This window comes from Rhynchophorus ferrugineus, unplaced genomic scaffold, assembly GCF_030347505.1.
Source record: "Rhynchophorus ferrugineus isolate W39M unplaced genomic scaffold, kcgeb_rfMv2 rfM3, whole genome shotgun sequence".
In the NCBI taxonomy this organism is placed as follows: domain Eukaryota; kingdom Metazoa; phylum Arthropoda; class Insecta; order Coleoptera; family Curculionidae; genus Rhynchophorus; species Rhynchophorus ferrugineus.
In genome coordinates this window covers 11,984,617-12,001,457 of record NW_027472582.1, presented here as the reverse complement: position 1 = coordinate 12,001,457, position 16,841 = coordinate 11,984,617, and the positions used below count along the sequence as shown (strand labels likewise).

The 16,841-nt window shown below is 35.6% G+C and overlaps 1 protein-coding gene across 9 annotated transcripts in view; it reads left to right on the top strand.

The window, feature by feature from the left end:
• Window positions 1-16,841, top strand: part of LOC143193733 (ephrin type-B receptor 1-B) — a 615,182-nt gene that overhangs the window by 126,889 nt on the left and 471,452 nt on the right. For all 9 annotated transcript variants that reach the window (XM_076400076.1, XM_076400075.1, XM_076400077.1 and 6 more), the window contains one exon: window positions 14,327-14,449. In XM_076400076.1, coding sequence (XP_076256191.1) covers window positions 14,383-14,449 — 67 coding nt within the window. In that variant the 5' untranslated portion in view covers window positions 14,327-14,382. The remainder of the gene's footprint in view (window positions 1-14,326; window positions 14,450-16,841) is intronic.

The following is a 16,841-nucleotide window of genomic DNA, read 5'->3' as shown; positions in this document are numbered from 1 at the left end:
TTCGACGCGCAAAGAGAGAACGGGCCGCAGAACAGAAAAAAAAATTAGGAAAAATCGAAAAAAATACGGCGAAAATATTCGGGGGCAAAGACCTCGCGCGCCCCGACGTAGGCTCGAGAGGGAGTAATGCCTCATTAGCGGACTAGTTCCTTTTTTTGTGCCTTTTTTGTCACCTAGATACTCTAAGACCTCAAGTTTAAATCGATGCGGAGCGCGGTAGCGACGCCCCGGAGTCGACGTCTTTTCAATAGGCGTCGGTCGGTGGGCTGAGCCCGTATTTTTGTGTTTTTTTTCCTCCTGCTTCTTTCCGCTACGTCGTTTTTTAATAGGGAATTGCAGGTGCATGTGCAGTTTTGCATTTTGCTCGGATGCATCGGGCGAACAAAAATATCCGCGAGAAATTAAAACACGCCACCAGTGGAACAGTTATTAATCAACATATATTTTTCGCGTTTTAATTAAATCTTGGGATTCAAAATTCGTCTCTCGCAATTTTTAATTTACACTTTTAGGCAATTATTATATATTTCTAGTTGTTTAAGTCTTAGTTTCTCAGTATATATAATTTAGCTTATATAATTTATACAATTATTTATAATTAAACAAAACCTAAAAACCGAAGATGTACAATAACCATAAATACTATATAAAAATTAAACATATACCTAATCATAGAAAAAAAGACTAATCCAGAAAACTATTATTGCCATAAAAACAGTCAAAATATTTTACTATTTATCATGTATTATTATTTACCAGCAAACTACTAAAAATCTATGTAAGCATAAATTTTGTACTTTTTTATCAAGGTCGCGGCTGGGACGACAGAACCAGAACGTTAAAAATCAGTCGAATGAAACAAGTACAACCAAAAATAGTAAATAAAAGTACGACTGAACCAGTCGATAGTAAATAGTAACAAAGCCAGTCGGACCGAAAATAGCGACTGAAAACAGTCGATAATAAAAAGTAGTCAATTACTAAACAGTCGATAGTCAATTTCAGTCGATAGTTCCCAACACTAATAAAATTTATTGAAAAAAGCTATTCAAGGAGAGGGGAAAGGTTTATTAGAAAGTCTATTAATTTTTTTATTAAAATTATTATTTATTCGATTTAATACTGTTTTAAAATTTAAAATTACTTATTCGATACGATAGACACTTTGGGCTTAACATCTATGTCACTGTTTTTTATATTAACTGAGTTGTACTTATATCTTCACTGAACTGGTTCAATGGTCTTACTGTCTTCAATCTTCTGACTAAGCCATCATTATCTAGTTACCCGTGAACTGCAACATTGATGTACAGATGGAGACGCTGTTCAGGTCTTTATGTCATCGACAGTTTCTACTTTTAGGTTCTTATGTAGATTGTCGTTACGGTACAATACCATGGAGCATCAATAATATCTCACCATACCTTGTTTTGGAATCTTTGTATAATATTTCTATTGCTTTGGCTGATACAACCCCATAGTTGAACACCATAAGTCCCCACTAGTTTCAAGAGATGTTGGTTAAGTAAAAGGCTATTGTATACTGACCGGAGTGACAATCTACCCAGTACATTTTTTGAACTTCAGATTGATATCTTTACATATTTTCTTAACATGTGACTTCCTTTGTTTGTAACATCAGGGTTCATACCAAGATATTTGGCTGTATTTCCATACGGGACTTCTTGCTGATTTATACATACTGACTGTTGCTTGATTCTTTTATTGGTGACATCAATATGCACTTATTTATTTTAATACACCTTTTTTCTGTCCAGCATCGTATTTCGGCAATAGTCCTATATAACTTTTCGGTTGATTCAGTGTTATCTTCAAGAGCTTGGATTGCGGTGTCATCTGCAAATGTAGCAACAACATTTTCATTGAATGTAGGCATGTCCCGAGTGTACGGTAGATAAATCAACCGGTCCAGTCCCACTACACTTCCTTTTTATATTGCTTGTATTTTTCTGAGGTAAGAATAGGAATCTTCTTGTTTGATTCTGAAATATCGGTCAGTTTTATATATATGACTCTAAAATTTTGAAATATTGGTCACGGAAAAACATTTTAATCTTAATCTTTAAACCCTGATATCAAACTTTATCGAAAGTTTGAGCAACGCTTGAAGATATTGTAGAAGAAATTTATTTTTTGTATAATGATTTTGCTATGACTGTAGTGATTTTATGAAACTGATCAGTCGTGGAATGTTGTTTGCTGAAACAAAATTAATAAGCTGGAATAGGATAGTATTCCTCAATGACTGGTTTTAACTTTTTTAATAGAAAAATTTTAAATAATTTGGATATTGTAGGCAATAGTGATTTTGGTCAGTATAACGGTGTTCCATATTTATTAATAATATTAATATAATATTTCTAGTATAATATTATAAGTTCTACATTGCGATGAATCCTTTATCTTATCGTCCCAATTCCACAAAATATATATATATATATATATATATATATATATATATATATGTATATATAAATATGCATAAACTGTTGAACAGAACCAATTACATAAAATGCTTAAATATGTTGAAGAATTTTCGGAAATCTCCTCCTCCTTTCACAAGGATGGATGGGTAGTGGATGGGATGGGAGGCAGGTTAAATAAGGTTCTACAAATATCTAGAGGTCAAGCAGGCTCAGCGAATGGACCAAATATTCATGAAAAATGAGTTTAGATGCGAGTTTACTAAATACTTATCCAAATTATTATTAAATTAACTCAAACTACTTATTATACTTAAATACTTATATTATTATTATTAAATTACTTTTTAAAGTACTACTACGAAACCTTAGTTTATGCTTAGATACCAAGATCTTGTTATATCAATCCAAATAAGTTCCTAAAATTATATATAATATAATCAAGGTATATACTAGACAAGTTTCCCACACAGTTTCGTATAATAGAATGAACACAATAGCTATTTTAATATTTAAGTTGTTATATTTTTAGAGCAATATGAATTAAAATTACAAAAAAATTAATAATACGATTTTGTGGAATGTATAAAAATTATCTTGGGATATTTACACTTCTTGAGGATATAATTACATTTTTATAGGAGGGAATAAGATGTTAAATATTTTCTGTAAACATTTTAAAACATCATTTAATTCTAATACATACATTTCGTAGAACAATAAACCGTTATCTGTGATAATGATTTTTAGTGTAGTATTAGCGAGACAACAATCTTTTGTTTTCGTTATCTACTTTCCAAGTTTAAACAGCCAACGCGGTACATTAGTAAAATTCAATATAATTGGAACAAATAATTTATCTTGTATCGTGTCTAGTGTACTGTCTCCGACTATAAATTGTTCTGGTTTCGATGGCACGACGTGTAGCCGGTAAAACACTTTGATCTAGAAAATCTGTACGGATCCGTTACGGCCCGAAAGACGATGACTCTCTATTTTTTCGGCATTCCGGCTACTCCTCTTTTTTTGCGCGTTTTTCCCCACCATTTTCCTCCGGTTTGTAGTAATCCGAACGAGCTCCTTGAAGTATATCCGACGCTTTTTGCGCTTTGAGCCGTTTTACCTTTTCTATTTCTTTTTGTTTTATTACCACTGAAATGTGTAAAGGCGAACCCGTTACCTTACCGGCTTCCAAATAAAACGGAGCGAAAAAAGATGTATTGAAATTAGATACAAAGTGCCGAAAGGTTTTATATGCGGAAATGGTGGTGGTCTAAAATTGTGATTTTTTTTTCACACATATTTCTGCCTTTTTGGTAATTGTTATGATTTTTTTTAGGAAATTGGACACCTAAAATTTTGATTTTCATTAATATTAGCGTTATTGACTGAAAACAGTCGAACTAGTGGATAATCAAGAAAGTAGATAGCTCAAAACAGTTTTTTTTAAATTAATGTCCTAGAACATCAACATTTTGTCCTTGGGCGATAAGTATTAATATATGGTTTCCGTTATATAATATAACCATACTGACATGTAGAAGATCCAGTTCAGTAAGTGATCTGCTGTACAACTTATAATCTAAATCTCATTCTAGATACTATCCTAACTTATTCTTACAACTATTCTAACTTATTAAATCTCGCTCTGTGTGTCTATTAATTAGTTCTTATAGTAGTTTGCGTTTGAGTCTGTGCACTACAATGTCGTCGCGCACATTTAACTGTTTGGCGAGTGCATTGGGATGCACTATAGTCTTTTAGAGTACTTCGCACTAACAGTCCGAATCATACTCGTTATGGTTTCTAAGGGGATATCGCGCTGAATCAGTTTATTGGACACTTAATATGGGGCATCGACAATGACTCGCAACACTTTATTCTGGAACCTCTGGGGGACATCTAGGTTAGATTTGCTAGTAGTACCCCACAGATCAATACCATAGGTCCAAATGGGCCTCAATTTTGACTTATACAGCAAAACCTTGTTATCTAATGATTTAACGTTGTCTGCTTGCGGAAGTTCATGACATCTACAAACGGTTAATGTCACATGGGTTGATTTTGTCTCATTTGCTTTGATACGCCACGTTTTCAACCACGATTCGACTTTGTTAAGATGAAGTTGGAGGTTTCTTTTGGATGATATTGGATCTTCGTGTGATGATAAAACCGCTGTATCGTCAGTATATGTTGTAACGGTAGTGTTTCTTGAGGTCGGTAGCTCAGCTGCATGCAATAGATATAACAATGGGTCAATAATACTGTCCTGCGGAATACCCGAATATATTGCATGTAGGTCGGTGTATTCGTCACCCTGGTTGACAATAAATTGTCTGTAAGGTATGAGTTCAGCAGTTGAAAGTGCGTTTGGGACAAAATCTTTTTCAATTACATGCATTTTGAAAACGTGCAGTCCAGTCTTGTCGAAGGCCTGAGAGCTTAAAACGGTAATTATAAATTGGGTTGTTTTTTGCTTTCGTCATAAATTTCCAAGTTAGAATACCACGTTGAAAAGTCTAACAAATCGGAATTCATTTCATAAAATTTATCTGAATAATAAAAATATTTTGTGTGTTAAATGGTATTTTAGTATAATCACGTGTCTTTTTCATCGATATCTCAGCAGAACAGATATTTACCACGTATGTATTGTACTCTAATTAGCACTAAATATGATTACTTGCAAAAAAGTAGTAACTTATCACACAAAACTAATAGTCTGGCCAATATTGTAATCTTTAATCCCTTCCTTGAAATATAAAGAAGTATCATAGTTCACCAGTTGTTTACTGTACTATTTACTGATTATTTTTCATATATATTTCACTTTTAGGAAGTATTTATGGAGAAAAATTAGTTCAATATGTACTAATCTCAATATTTTCTATGATTTTTTACTTTTTCCTAAATATTAAATGAAAATTACTTGTTTTATGTAGAGAAATATAAAATCCATGCATTTTAAAATTGATATTTAGCAATTTACTAGTAAATATCACTCACCAAAATACATAATTAATAAATTCGTTACCCATTTGAGGTCAATTCCCAGTGATAGTTCGAGAATATAAGACCGTTGCTGAAAATTTTCAGTCTTAAACATCAGGAATCTCGTAGCTGTTGAGTTTGTAGGAAATGCCATAATAATAATAACAATAATAAGAGTTACGCTAGCAACTAGGATAAGTTAGGCTAAATATATTGTGAGATATGAAAAGTGATAACAAAAGCAAAGATAAAATGAAAACTAGATGTAGGAGTATTCAAAAATATGTAGAAAAGTTTCAGTTACGATTTCAAATAATTTATATCATAAATGATATGGCCACAAACCAACATCCGCAAGAAAATCACAACTTTCGTGTCTGGTATTGCGAGGATCGCGATTCGCAGCCCATTTTAAACGGTTGATCCAGTCCAGATAAACCCTAGTTGATAAGAAGAAGACTCCAAAACTTAACCAAGAAACTAATACTGCAGAAGTCGTAAGTGATTATGTAGGAGAAACAAACTAAGGAATGTAACGATCACTATGGGAATGTTAGAACGCAGAGCGGGAGAATTATTCAAGTCACCCCCGTACCCGAAAATGATTTAACTACAAAGCGAAATCCGACATCAAAGAACTGCCAAAACTGTTACCTCGATCTCATTATTTCTTCGACAATCGCTTCCCCTTTACCGCCGACCGCGCCCCCCCACTCCTTCCCCCGCCACCGCTCTCGCGCAACCCTTCAGATATTTATTTTCGAAAATTCAAAGATCTGACAAAGGTCCATTGTGATATTCGATAACAAGTGGGTCCGCGCGGCGGCGGCGGCAGCAGCAGCAGCAGCAGCATTTACATTAGCACGTCTTCTATTTGTCACTTTTCGTTATTAAAAGAGCGAAGGGTCTTATAAAGCCCCGGCTCCCTCCAATAAAAGATGTCAATTCCGCTGCCGACGACAACATCCCAGTTAGTTAACTAACGCGGCGGACAGAACCCTTTTTAATTCGGCTTGGAACTTGGCCTTTATGGCGATTTCCGGACGATTCTTTTATCGGCGGCCTTTGTTTCCCGACCATCCGATCGGTGCGCTGACGTAAAAATAGCGAAAAATGAAGTGTTAAATGAGGAAAATCCTGATAAGAAGACATTTTAATAGACAATGATTTTTAACGATTTTTTTTGCGGACTATATTTACCAGATAGAACGAAGGAACCTTTTTAGTCTTTGGATCAAATAGAAAGGCGTATGTTGGTACACAGTTAGTTAGTATGTAGTACAACATTGATATACCAGTTAATGTATTACTGTGGTCTGTGTTAGTTACACCAACTCATCATTCATCAGAAGAATTAGAAGATTCGCATCTATCTTCTGATTTCCTGGGCGTTGTTTATTTTTAAATTTTAAGCTTTATGTCCAAATATGCTTTATAAGTGACTCATATGTATGGCTTAGAGCGAATTTGGTAAGATTATAACATAAGAAAATAGCAGAAAACGTTAGAAATTAAAGAAAATAACGGATAAACCAACGGGATAGTTCGACGAAAGAATAATATGTAGTCTATTCAAAGTTATTTTGTACATACGTCATCTAAATTTGTGTCGTTAAAAAGTCACGATGTTACCGTATCAACTCTGAGTTTTAGTTAAGTTTGGCTTTAACATACAACAAGAGTCTAATCTAAATAAAATAATTAAACAAAAATACTGTTATCATATATAATTTATTTTAACATTATAGTACATTCAATGCATATTTTATCGAAAGACACTGTTTTTATATTCAGGATTGCACTGTATTTTTTATTTCTTCTGCTAGTACCTGCGTACACCATTCTTGATAAAATTAATCACTAAATTCTGTCTAATGCATTTGCCATATCTACAAAACAGTTGGTATTCATTCTCTCCTCATATATTCTAACAATCATTTCTGTGCAGACAAATCTTTCACGACCTACAATACCATTTTCTATAATTATATTCTATTAATTATGTGCATACCTCTGGTTGTTTCCACTCGTATCACTCTGTCTTAGGAATTTCCAGCATTGCACAGCATTCTCACATATCCTGAAAGTTTCCTTCAGTCACTTTCAATTTCTGAATCACTGTCCAAATCAATCACTAAACTGTTAATTTACAATCATACTATGTGACCATATTGTTCGGCCATCCAATCTACTGTATATCTTTTTTCGGACTTATTTCTAAAAAAGTAAATTAAAAAAAAACGCAATGAAACATTTCGTTTATATTTACCTAGTAACAATTTGAAATAGTTCAGTTTTTAGCATGGTGTTTTCAAAGCTCAGTTCATGTTTTGAAAGCTGTTCCTTTATTGCAGCCCTTGTTGGGATTTTTTCCACCAGTGTGCTATGATATGCACTGTCCTAAATAATAACTGATGGTTCCTCCAGGTTTGTTAACAACTGATTTTCAAACCATAACAAAACATGTTATGGTTCATGTTTCCATGGTAGTCGCCCTTGAATTTGTAGGAAAACACACAACAACAAAAGACAGGTTTTCTTAGTTGAATTTCTTGTTATTCATTTTGTAAGCGATGTTATTCATAGTATCGACAGTAATATTCAGCAAAGCAGCAACACGCTACAAAATATTTTCAATAAAATTGCAGCAACTTATATTATTTAATATCATCAATGATTACCTCTCTAACGGAATTTACGAAAGGGGGCCTTCTTTATCTCGTTCCTTTTCGAAATAACTTATTAAAGCCGCACTCAGTTTGTGATCCTGAATATCTTTTGTTTTTGGCATTTTCAAACAAAATAATATGATATATTAATAAAGGGCTAAAATAATGTTTGCCGGTTTATAACCTGTGGAAATTATAACTAATATTTCATATAATTTTGCGTTCGTCTGACAACCGGACGACTCATTCGTTTACGTTTCGAACTAATCAGGCAGCATTGTGTCTCTTCTTAGCTATAATAAAAATAGAGAAGGAAGACATTGTCTGATTCTGAAACGAATTTACAAATTGCGACAGGCAATAAACATATTGATGACGCATATACAAATAAACTTTGAATAGACTATATATTGTATGAGTATTACGTAGTATAAGATTATATAAAATTTAGTAGTGTACTAATTTGGAAATAGCAAGAGGCGCCGTTATCAAAGAACGTTCGCGGAATTAATCTAAACGAGATTCGGGCATAATTAAATCTGATAAAGTCCTGTCCAATTTGCATCCCATAGTTGAAGGAACCTACATCAAGATACCGATGTGAATTACGCAGCGGGAACGTCGTTTCTGGACGGATCGCGAACTACTTAAGTCTCGTAAAGGTACTTAGAGCCCGGGCCCGAGCCAAAGAAACTTCTAATTTAATGAAACCCTCTTTCTCTTTTCGAAAAACAGACGGAGTAGTTTCAAGTCGCCCCCGCGTCAAGGACTAATTTTTCAGAGCGAGAGAGAGAGAGAGAGTGAGAGCGACAGATCGAGGGGGTGGTGGGGGCGGTCGGCGATCTCGACGCCAAAGAGATTTTAACCCTTGATAGCTCTCACATGTACCGGAATTTCGGTGCTCCTGAGCATTTTTTGACCCTCGTCAAAGAAATTTCGCTTGCCGCGTCTCAACCCCGTTATGCAACCCCGGCAGATTTTTAATCGCTATCGTGACCGAGCTCGCGGAGTGCTCTTGAAATTTCGACGCCACTTCTTGATGGATATACGACGACGACCTGCCTCAACGTTGTCACGTGGTAGTAACGACGAAAAAAACAACAGAAGAGCGTCCTCTTTTGATATACCACCGCCACAGGCGGCTTTTGTTTCCTACATCTGAAATTTTCTAGAGTTTTTTTTAAAGCATCTGAATTTTAAACAAGCACGAATCATATGCAAACCAACAATGACAAAAAACTAATTTTTATTACGGGGGTTGCTATTAAATTTTGGTCTTAATGTATTCTCCGTAATGATCAATACTTCCCAAAATTTTTTACACTCTGATTAAGATACCTTCAAAATCGAAAACGAAGAAATGAGGCTTCTTAATTTTCCCCGCAATTAATTCTTGGTATGAGCCAATACAAGTCATTCGGTGTCATCAAAACTGTACGAAGGATGACCCATCAATTCAATCCCTTGGCCAGTCAAATAAGGGTTATTGCAGACCGTGTAAAATATCAGTGTGCATGTTCATATTTCACAAAACACTGCTCATAAACAAATAGTGGTATACCATTCAAAAGTAACCACTCTACATTACTTAATGATACGGTTGCCATTTGTCTAGTTACCAGGTGTAACGGATAGTCATTAATGATATTTCGAGAAAAAGCTACATAACTTTCAAGAAAATGGAAAAATTTATTTATTCAAAGCATTGGCTATTAGATTATATACATCTTGACCACCTTTCACACAATTTATGGATGTAATTCAAAAATAACTGTTTGTCTTTGGAGCAAAACCATTCATCCACCAATTTTCTACATTCTCCGAAAGCAATCATTTGCTTCGAAGTTCTTTGTGAACGAATCATTTTTATCGGCTTCGGCTCGTCTTGGACTTGACCCAGACAGAGATGTGGATTTTATACTCAGCATTTGATGCACCGTAATTGTATTTCTTTCTTTGCACCGACTAACACGACCATCTTTTTAAGCAATTGTTAAGTTCTGCGGGATCCAACGTATGTCATGTGATCTTGCAATATCATTTAATGCACACCATTAATGTTTTCTGATTCTACGACAGATTTTACACAACCTTTACGACTTTCATCCCTGAATGAACTGCGGCCACAATAAAATTCGTTATACCAACATATCGCACTGGTCCAGGATGAGGCTTCATCGATAAAAGTCTAAACAAGTTGATCTATGCACTATGTATTGATAACGTACGTCGAAAATCGTAAAAATCATGGTACGAAAGAATTTGGATTTAATTAAATTTTTTCACTGAAACAACATTTTCAAATTACTGTATATAACACAGGTTGTGTTCCATTAACACAACGTTTTGAAGAAGTTATGGTTATAATAGCAAACTTCCAATTAGATACGTCATATTGAGCCTGACAACATTTCGTATCTCCAAGTCTCAAAATAGAAATAGTAACTCCCGTACTAACGAAAGCGTTGTCATTATCAACATTAAGTCTTCGTCAGTTATTACACAGGCGAGTTTCCGAAGAGCGCTGCTCGTTTTTATAACGTCTTTTTGCTTAAAACGGCATTATACCAGCTCCAGGAACCTCGTACTATTTCTATCTACGTTTAAGAAAATAATAAATATGCAAAACATTTTAATACCCCGAGGTACTGGTAAAAAGGAGCTTTAAAAACTATTATTTCGTAATGATCCTATTAAGATTTATGGCTGCAACTGTAATGAGCAGAACATTATGGTGTTTATCCTCCAGCTAAAGTGATTATAATTTGTATATTTTTTAAACTGTTTTACACTTAACCAGGATATATTAACGAGAGGTTTTTTTAACCCACCAATAAAGAAGTGTTTAATTTTTATTAATGGATGTGTTTTTTGTTAAGTTTTAAATATTTTATTTATGGAACCTCATAGATGAATAGTTATTTCCTCATTCTAAATCATTTCATCCTTCTAACTGGAATTCGGAGGACCATATAGGATTTAAAGACTTGTACTTATATTTTTATTACTCTTATTAGTTCCACAATTTGCTCTTAGGGCAATAATATTTGGTATATTTATATTATATATTTTGGCATGTAGAACCATTTCATTAGGTGATCTCGTGTATAACATTAATGAGTCTTATTCTAAGATTATTCTAATGTCTATATATATCCAATAATCAGATCGCATGATGTTGCACGTTTTAGTCTACGCACTTCTCTTTCACTTCGCATATTGAGCTGATTATCTAGTACATTGCGATGCACTAACACTCTTTCAAAGTACTTCGCATTAACATGTTGAATTTCGCTCGTTATTGGTTCTAGAGGAATATAGCGTTGTATGACTTCATATGAAACATAGTATGGAGCATCGACTATGGCACGCAACACTTTCTGGAAGTGTTCTATGATGAATATGTTCGACTTTCTAGCGGTTCCCCATAGTTGGATTTCATATGACCAAATAGGCTTGTGTAAAGATTTATACAGTAACGTCTTGTTATCCAATGATAACTTTCTCGCCCGATAAGCCAATACATTTGGTAGAGTTTAAGCCGAAGTTGTTTTCACTTGGCGAGTATGTGCTTCTTCAAAGTTAGGCGTTGATCTAGATGCATACCAAGACATTTAGCATCCTCTGCATGCGGGAGTTGACACAATTATTGATTTAAACTGGTGGACATGTACTTTTACAGAGCGTAAAAGTTATATGGGTGGATTTTGTTTCGTTGACTTGAATACGCTCTGTTTTCAGCCACATTTGTATTAGATTCAGGTCTGTTTGTAGGTTCATTGATGCTGCTCCTGGATCTTCATGAGATGCTAAGACTACCGTGTCGTCTGCGTATGTTATCAGTAGATCGGCTCTGAACAGAATCTATAGCACTGGACTCAGTACCCCTTTTGCGGAACTCTGAATTTCTTTTTATATTCTCATTTTAAATGAGTTTTACGTTTATAAATGTTTCAGCTCAACAAAATCAAAAGAATTATCTTGGAATCAAAGAGCAGGTCTCGTTGACGTCAGGACGATTGGTATAACACAAAAGAATATCATCAAGGGAGAATAGTAATATTTTCAGATGACTTTGTGATATGGAGTTGGAGAAACTTTTTTTGGGATCAAATATTTAGTACAACATGACCCAAGTTTATGGTCTTGTTGTTGAATCGAACACGGACCATTTACCACCCCCCGTCTTCCGGCGCCAAGGTCGATTATTTTCGGCAAAGTTTCCATTTTAAGCGTCGGAAAATACATTGTTAGCGGGAAAGAGCTATGAATAAAACATAATATGCATGAAATGGTGGGGGCGACAAAAGCAAACGTATTTCTTGGAGCTACGGTTTTTCGCCGACCATAAACAATTTTTAACGGCAACTGTTTTGACACATTTTAGTTGCCCGGAATTTACGACCGCCACAACGACCTTTATCAACAACGGGGCCCTTCTGGATAGCCAGCCGCCGCGTTCACAACACATATCCTTATCGGTAACCTGGAATTTCCACGTTAAAAACTCGGAACGGCCAGCATATATTTCCATGCGTTTAAGAGTTAAATACACACATTTCTTTTGCCGGGCATTATAATCCGCAAGCCCTACGTAGACCCGTGGAAAGCGGGAGTGAGGCGAGCGACGCTGACAGTCCTGACCGTCATGTAAACGACACAGTCTGTCGCTTATAGGCGAGGCTGCGGGTGCGACGGAGACGGACTGTGTTATTTACGGCCGCGACGCCGTGTATAAAGCCGTATTGGGTCGGCGACGGTGTCGAGCCGCGCTTTGTCTTATATTTCCAACCTGCACCTGCCCTAACATTTTTCATTCTTCACAAATCGATTTAATTACTGAAAACTCCGTCGCTCTAGACAGGTACGCTCGATATATGACATATAATTTCTTTGCGCACATCAGATACGGACCTAAACAATATTTATATGGATCGAACAGATAATGTTTCGCAAATAATGTGATAGTTTGGTCGACGATCTTATCAGACCAATAAATGAATTTTAAATAACTTACAACAGATAGTGTTTCTGTGTTTTAAATCATATCTAGAACACTTGTAACCAACTTCATGTTGAAGCTTCACTGACGGCCTTCACTTTTCAGTATGTCATTTCGTGGAAGTGTGAACAAAAATTTTTTTCAAGGCGTTGAAAATGTCTGAATTTGTATCGAGTAAATAGCATTAGCGGGAAGTTTTTGAAGAAAAAGGTGACTGAAGATCATGGAATGTTGTGGCAACTATGCTCCATCGGTTTCAACATGTGAATACTGGTTTCGACGTATCAAAAGTTGTCACCGAAGACAAAGAACGCTACGGACAGCCCAGTAATTTTGAAGACGGGGATTTGAAGGCATACACTCGGTGAAGTCAATAATGGGTATCGAATCGACCACAAAGGAAGCGTTTGAGCCGAGTACTAGGCGAAAAACAACCAGAATAAGAACAAAGACACAACACTGTTATTCTTCAGCTTGACAACGCTCGATTACGTGTCGCAAAACCGGTGAGAAGATACTTGGAAGCATTAAAATGGGAAGTGCTATCCTACCCGCTGTATTCTCCAGACCTTGCTCATCCTGATTACAACTTTTAACTAACTGTATTTTCAATTGTAGTTTACCCCATAATTGTTAATAATACCCCACAAATGTTTTATCGTATTTTAAACAATTGCCTATATATATTAAACATGTACCTAATCATAGAAAAAAACTAATTCATAACATAATTAAAAATGATCGCACAATAACTACTAGAGCTTTTTTAAATAAAGTAAATGCATTATTTATTGAACGGAAATATTTTTAACAAAAATCGAGAGAGTAATCGAATAGGTAATATCTATTATTGCCATAAAAACAGTAAAAAGTATTTTACTATTTATCATTCACAATTTTAATCTTTTTACCCTATTACATTAACAATCTTGAAAAATATCGTTCAAAAATGCTGCTATATTAACATACAATATATTGTTATTTACAAGGAAACTGCCAAAAAAATCATCAACTAGAGTTACACGACTGAACCAGTCGATAGTAAACAAGAACAAAATCAGTCGGACCGAAAATAGCGACTGAAACAGTCACTGGTAAAAAGTTGTAAAGTCTAACCGAAAATAGCGACTGAAACAGTCGATAGTAAAAAGTAGTCAATTACTAAACAATCGATAGTTATTGGGAAAACGTTTTGATGATGGTTTATTTTTATTTTACAGAATGAAGTAGTTGTATTCAACCACGGCCCGAAGACACGGGCTGACTCTCTGTCAATATGGGATTCGTACTGCGCATATTGCCTTTCTTGGCAATTCTGACTAAATGGACTGATGCTGAACAAGGTAAGATTGTAAATTAATTTATTTGATCACTGTTTCCAACAAAATACAGTTCGATGTTTACCAGATTGTAGTGAGCGTAATAATTTAGGGTAAAGTTTAGTCATCATAATAATCATTTTAGTGTTTTAAAATATAATAATCACATTTATTACAAACATTATTACACGTATGCGTCTTACATTCATTTACATTGATCATTATTAGCGAATTGAATGTAAATGAAAATCGACTTCCAATAAGATGTTAATATTTTTATTTTTATTGAAAAATAATATACTTATTAGAATAAATACACCTCTTCTGTCTTTAACTAAAACTTTATTCGTCTACTTTTTTTTCACACTATCAATGTCTGCATCACACATCACGCACTGTGTGTGTCTCTCAACATAAAATGGACACCGCAAGAATTCCATGGCTGGATAACGTCACATACTTAGGTTTCCACTTCGACCGACGGTCCGGTTGGCATTCCCAAATCCAGAAAGCAATCCGGAAGGGTTCGGGTATAACAAAGCTGCTATCTTCTCTGATCTGCCCTTCTAGAAGACTTCCCATCTCAATCAAATGCTAATTTTACAAGATGTTAATTCGGCCCGCACCTCTCTACGGATCTAATGTCTAATTCAAGTTTGTTACACCCAGCCAGTTGAAAGGGCTTCAAGTTTTACAAAGTGAGCCCCTCAGGAGAATCTTAAACGCTCCATGGTTTGTCAGAAATAATCAAATTCATAGGGAAACAGACATTCCAGAAATCAAGCACTTCATATGTCAATCACTCCACAAATAACAACTCAGCTCAGGTTCTTCTGAAAACGCGCTTGATCGCGAGCTGGTTGACATGCTGGGAAGCTTAGCACCGCGTCACCGCTAGCCTCCCCCTTTTCCAGGCTGAAACGACCTCATCCATCGCTGAAGTCATAACTTTTGCCCCCATACGACACTATCCAGTCGTGTGTTAACTCAAGTTCGCGAATCAATAGTTAGTTTCATTGTCTGTTATTTCGCCGGGTCCTCGTGCCCAATAACGGCTGCTCGATCAGCGGGTACCATATTCCCAAATTTAATGCAGTAGCAGTAGCGACTCCGAGTCAACTATGAAGCGGTTTCGGTTTAGTGTAGTGATAAGCCCGGAGACAGTTCCATATAACCCGTACCAACTTGTCACTCCAGGGCAAGTCTCCGCGATCAGGTATTCGTCATGCACTCTATCACCTGGTTTTAGACTAGAACAAAAAAACTCATCACACATCTCTTGGTCAATAGGCAAGACAGCCAGATTGAGTAAGCTTATAATACTAATTGTTAAGTAGTGTTTTATCAATTTCAATCTAGAAGTATTCTTATTATAAGAATACAATAATAAGAATGGAGCAGAGTATATTCCAGCTTGAAGCCGTGCTCGTCTATTTCAGCAATAATCTTACATAAAATACAACACGCGAATAATTTAAGGTTACATTTTATATGTTGGAATTGTGTGCAAATGACAACTGCCAAATATTTATTACTAATACCTTTTAAATCATAGAAGTTTTTAAATAATTTAAAATTTCAACAAGAGTTCACGAACACATTATTGCCAACCTTCCTCAAGGTCGTGGACATTTGTCTTTGTTCTTTGAGGACGCTATGATTTTCGTTTTTTTTCCACCCACATGACTTATCGTTATTTTCAAATAGTTCTGCCTCTAATTCAATACAATAGCGATTATCTAATTTCGTTTGTGCGACTCCCAAAGAACCGAAACTAATGATGTCATATAATATTATACATTAGTAGTTCGACATACTTTGATGTAATTGTATTGAATCAGAGAACTCTCGGTGCAGACAACCTTTACCATTAGCATACATACAAAACAGACAATAACGTTTTTTCTTTATGTCCTGTACGTGTGTGAAGTCCTCATTCTCGCCGACATTCGCAAAACTCCACCGTAATGAACGACCCAAGGCATTTCGAGCGACCATAATAAGTGCCTATTATTGTTTGATATCAGTGTATTTGTAAGTCCATCTTCACAACAGATCGTAATTACTAATTATCCAAGCACAGTTACGTCGGTAATTGCCCTTAATTACCGTACTCGCCGCAAGATGTCCCTTTTAATGTCCGGGTCGGACAATGTCGGACGGCGCGGATGATATATATGCGGAACTCGATGTTTGTTTTGATAAAAATGCAATTTAACGAAGTGACCGGAGATCGCTGCACGAGTTTCGCCGATTCCCAGATACCGGCCTCCGATAAATCTGTGGCGGATTTCTGTTTTATCGTGATAATTTCAAACCAGTTCTGTGAGCGTCGTCGTTATGGTGTCCGTCGTCTGGGTTGCGCGCCGCCATTCTCAGATAGATCATCAAAATTCATATCGAGAAAATGCCTCGA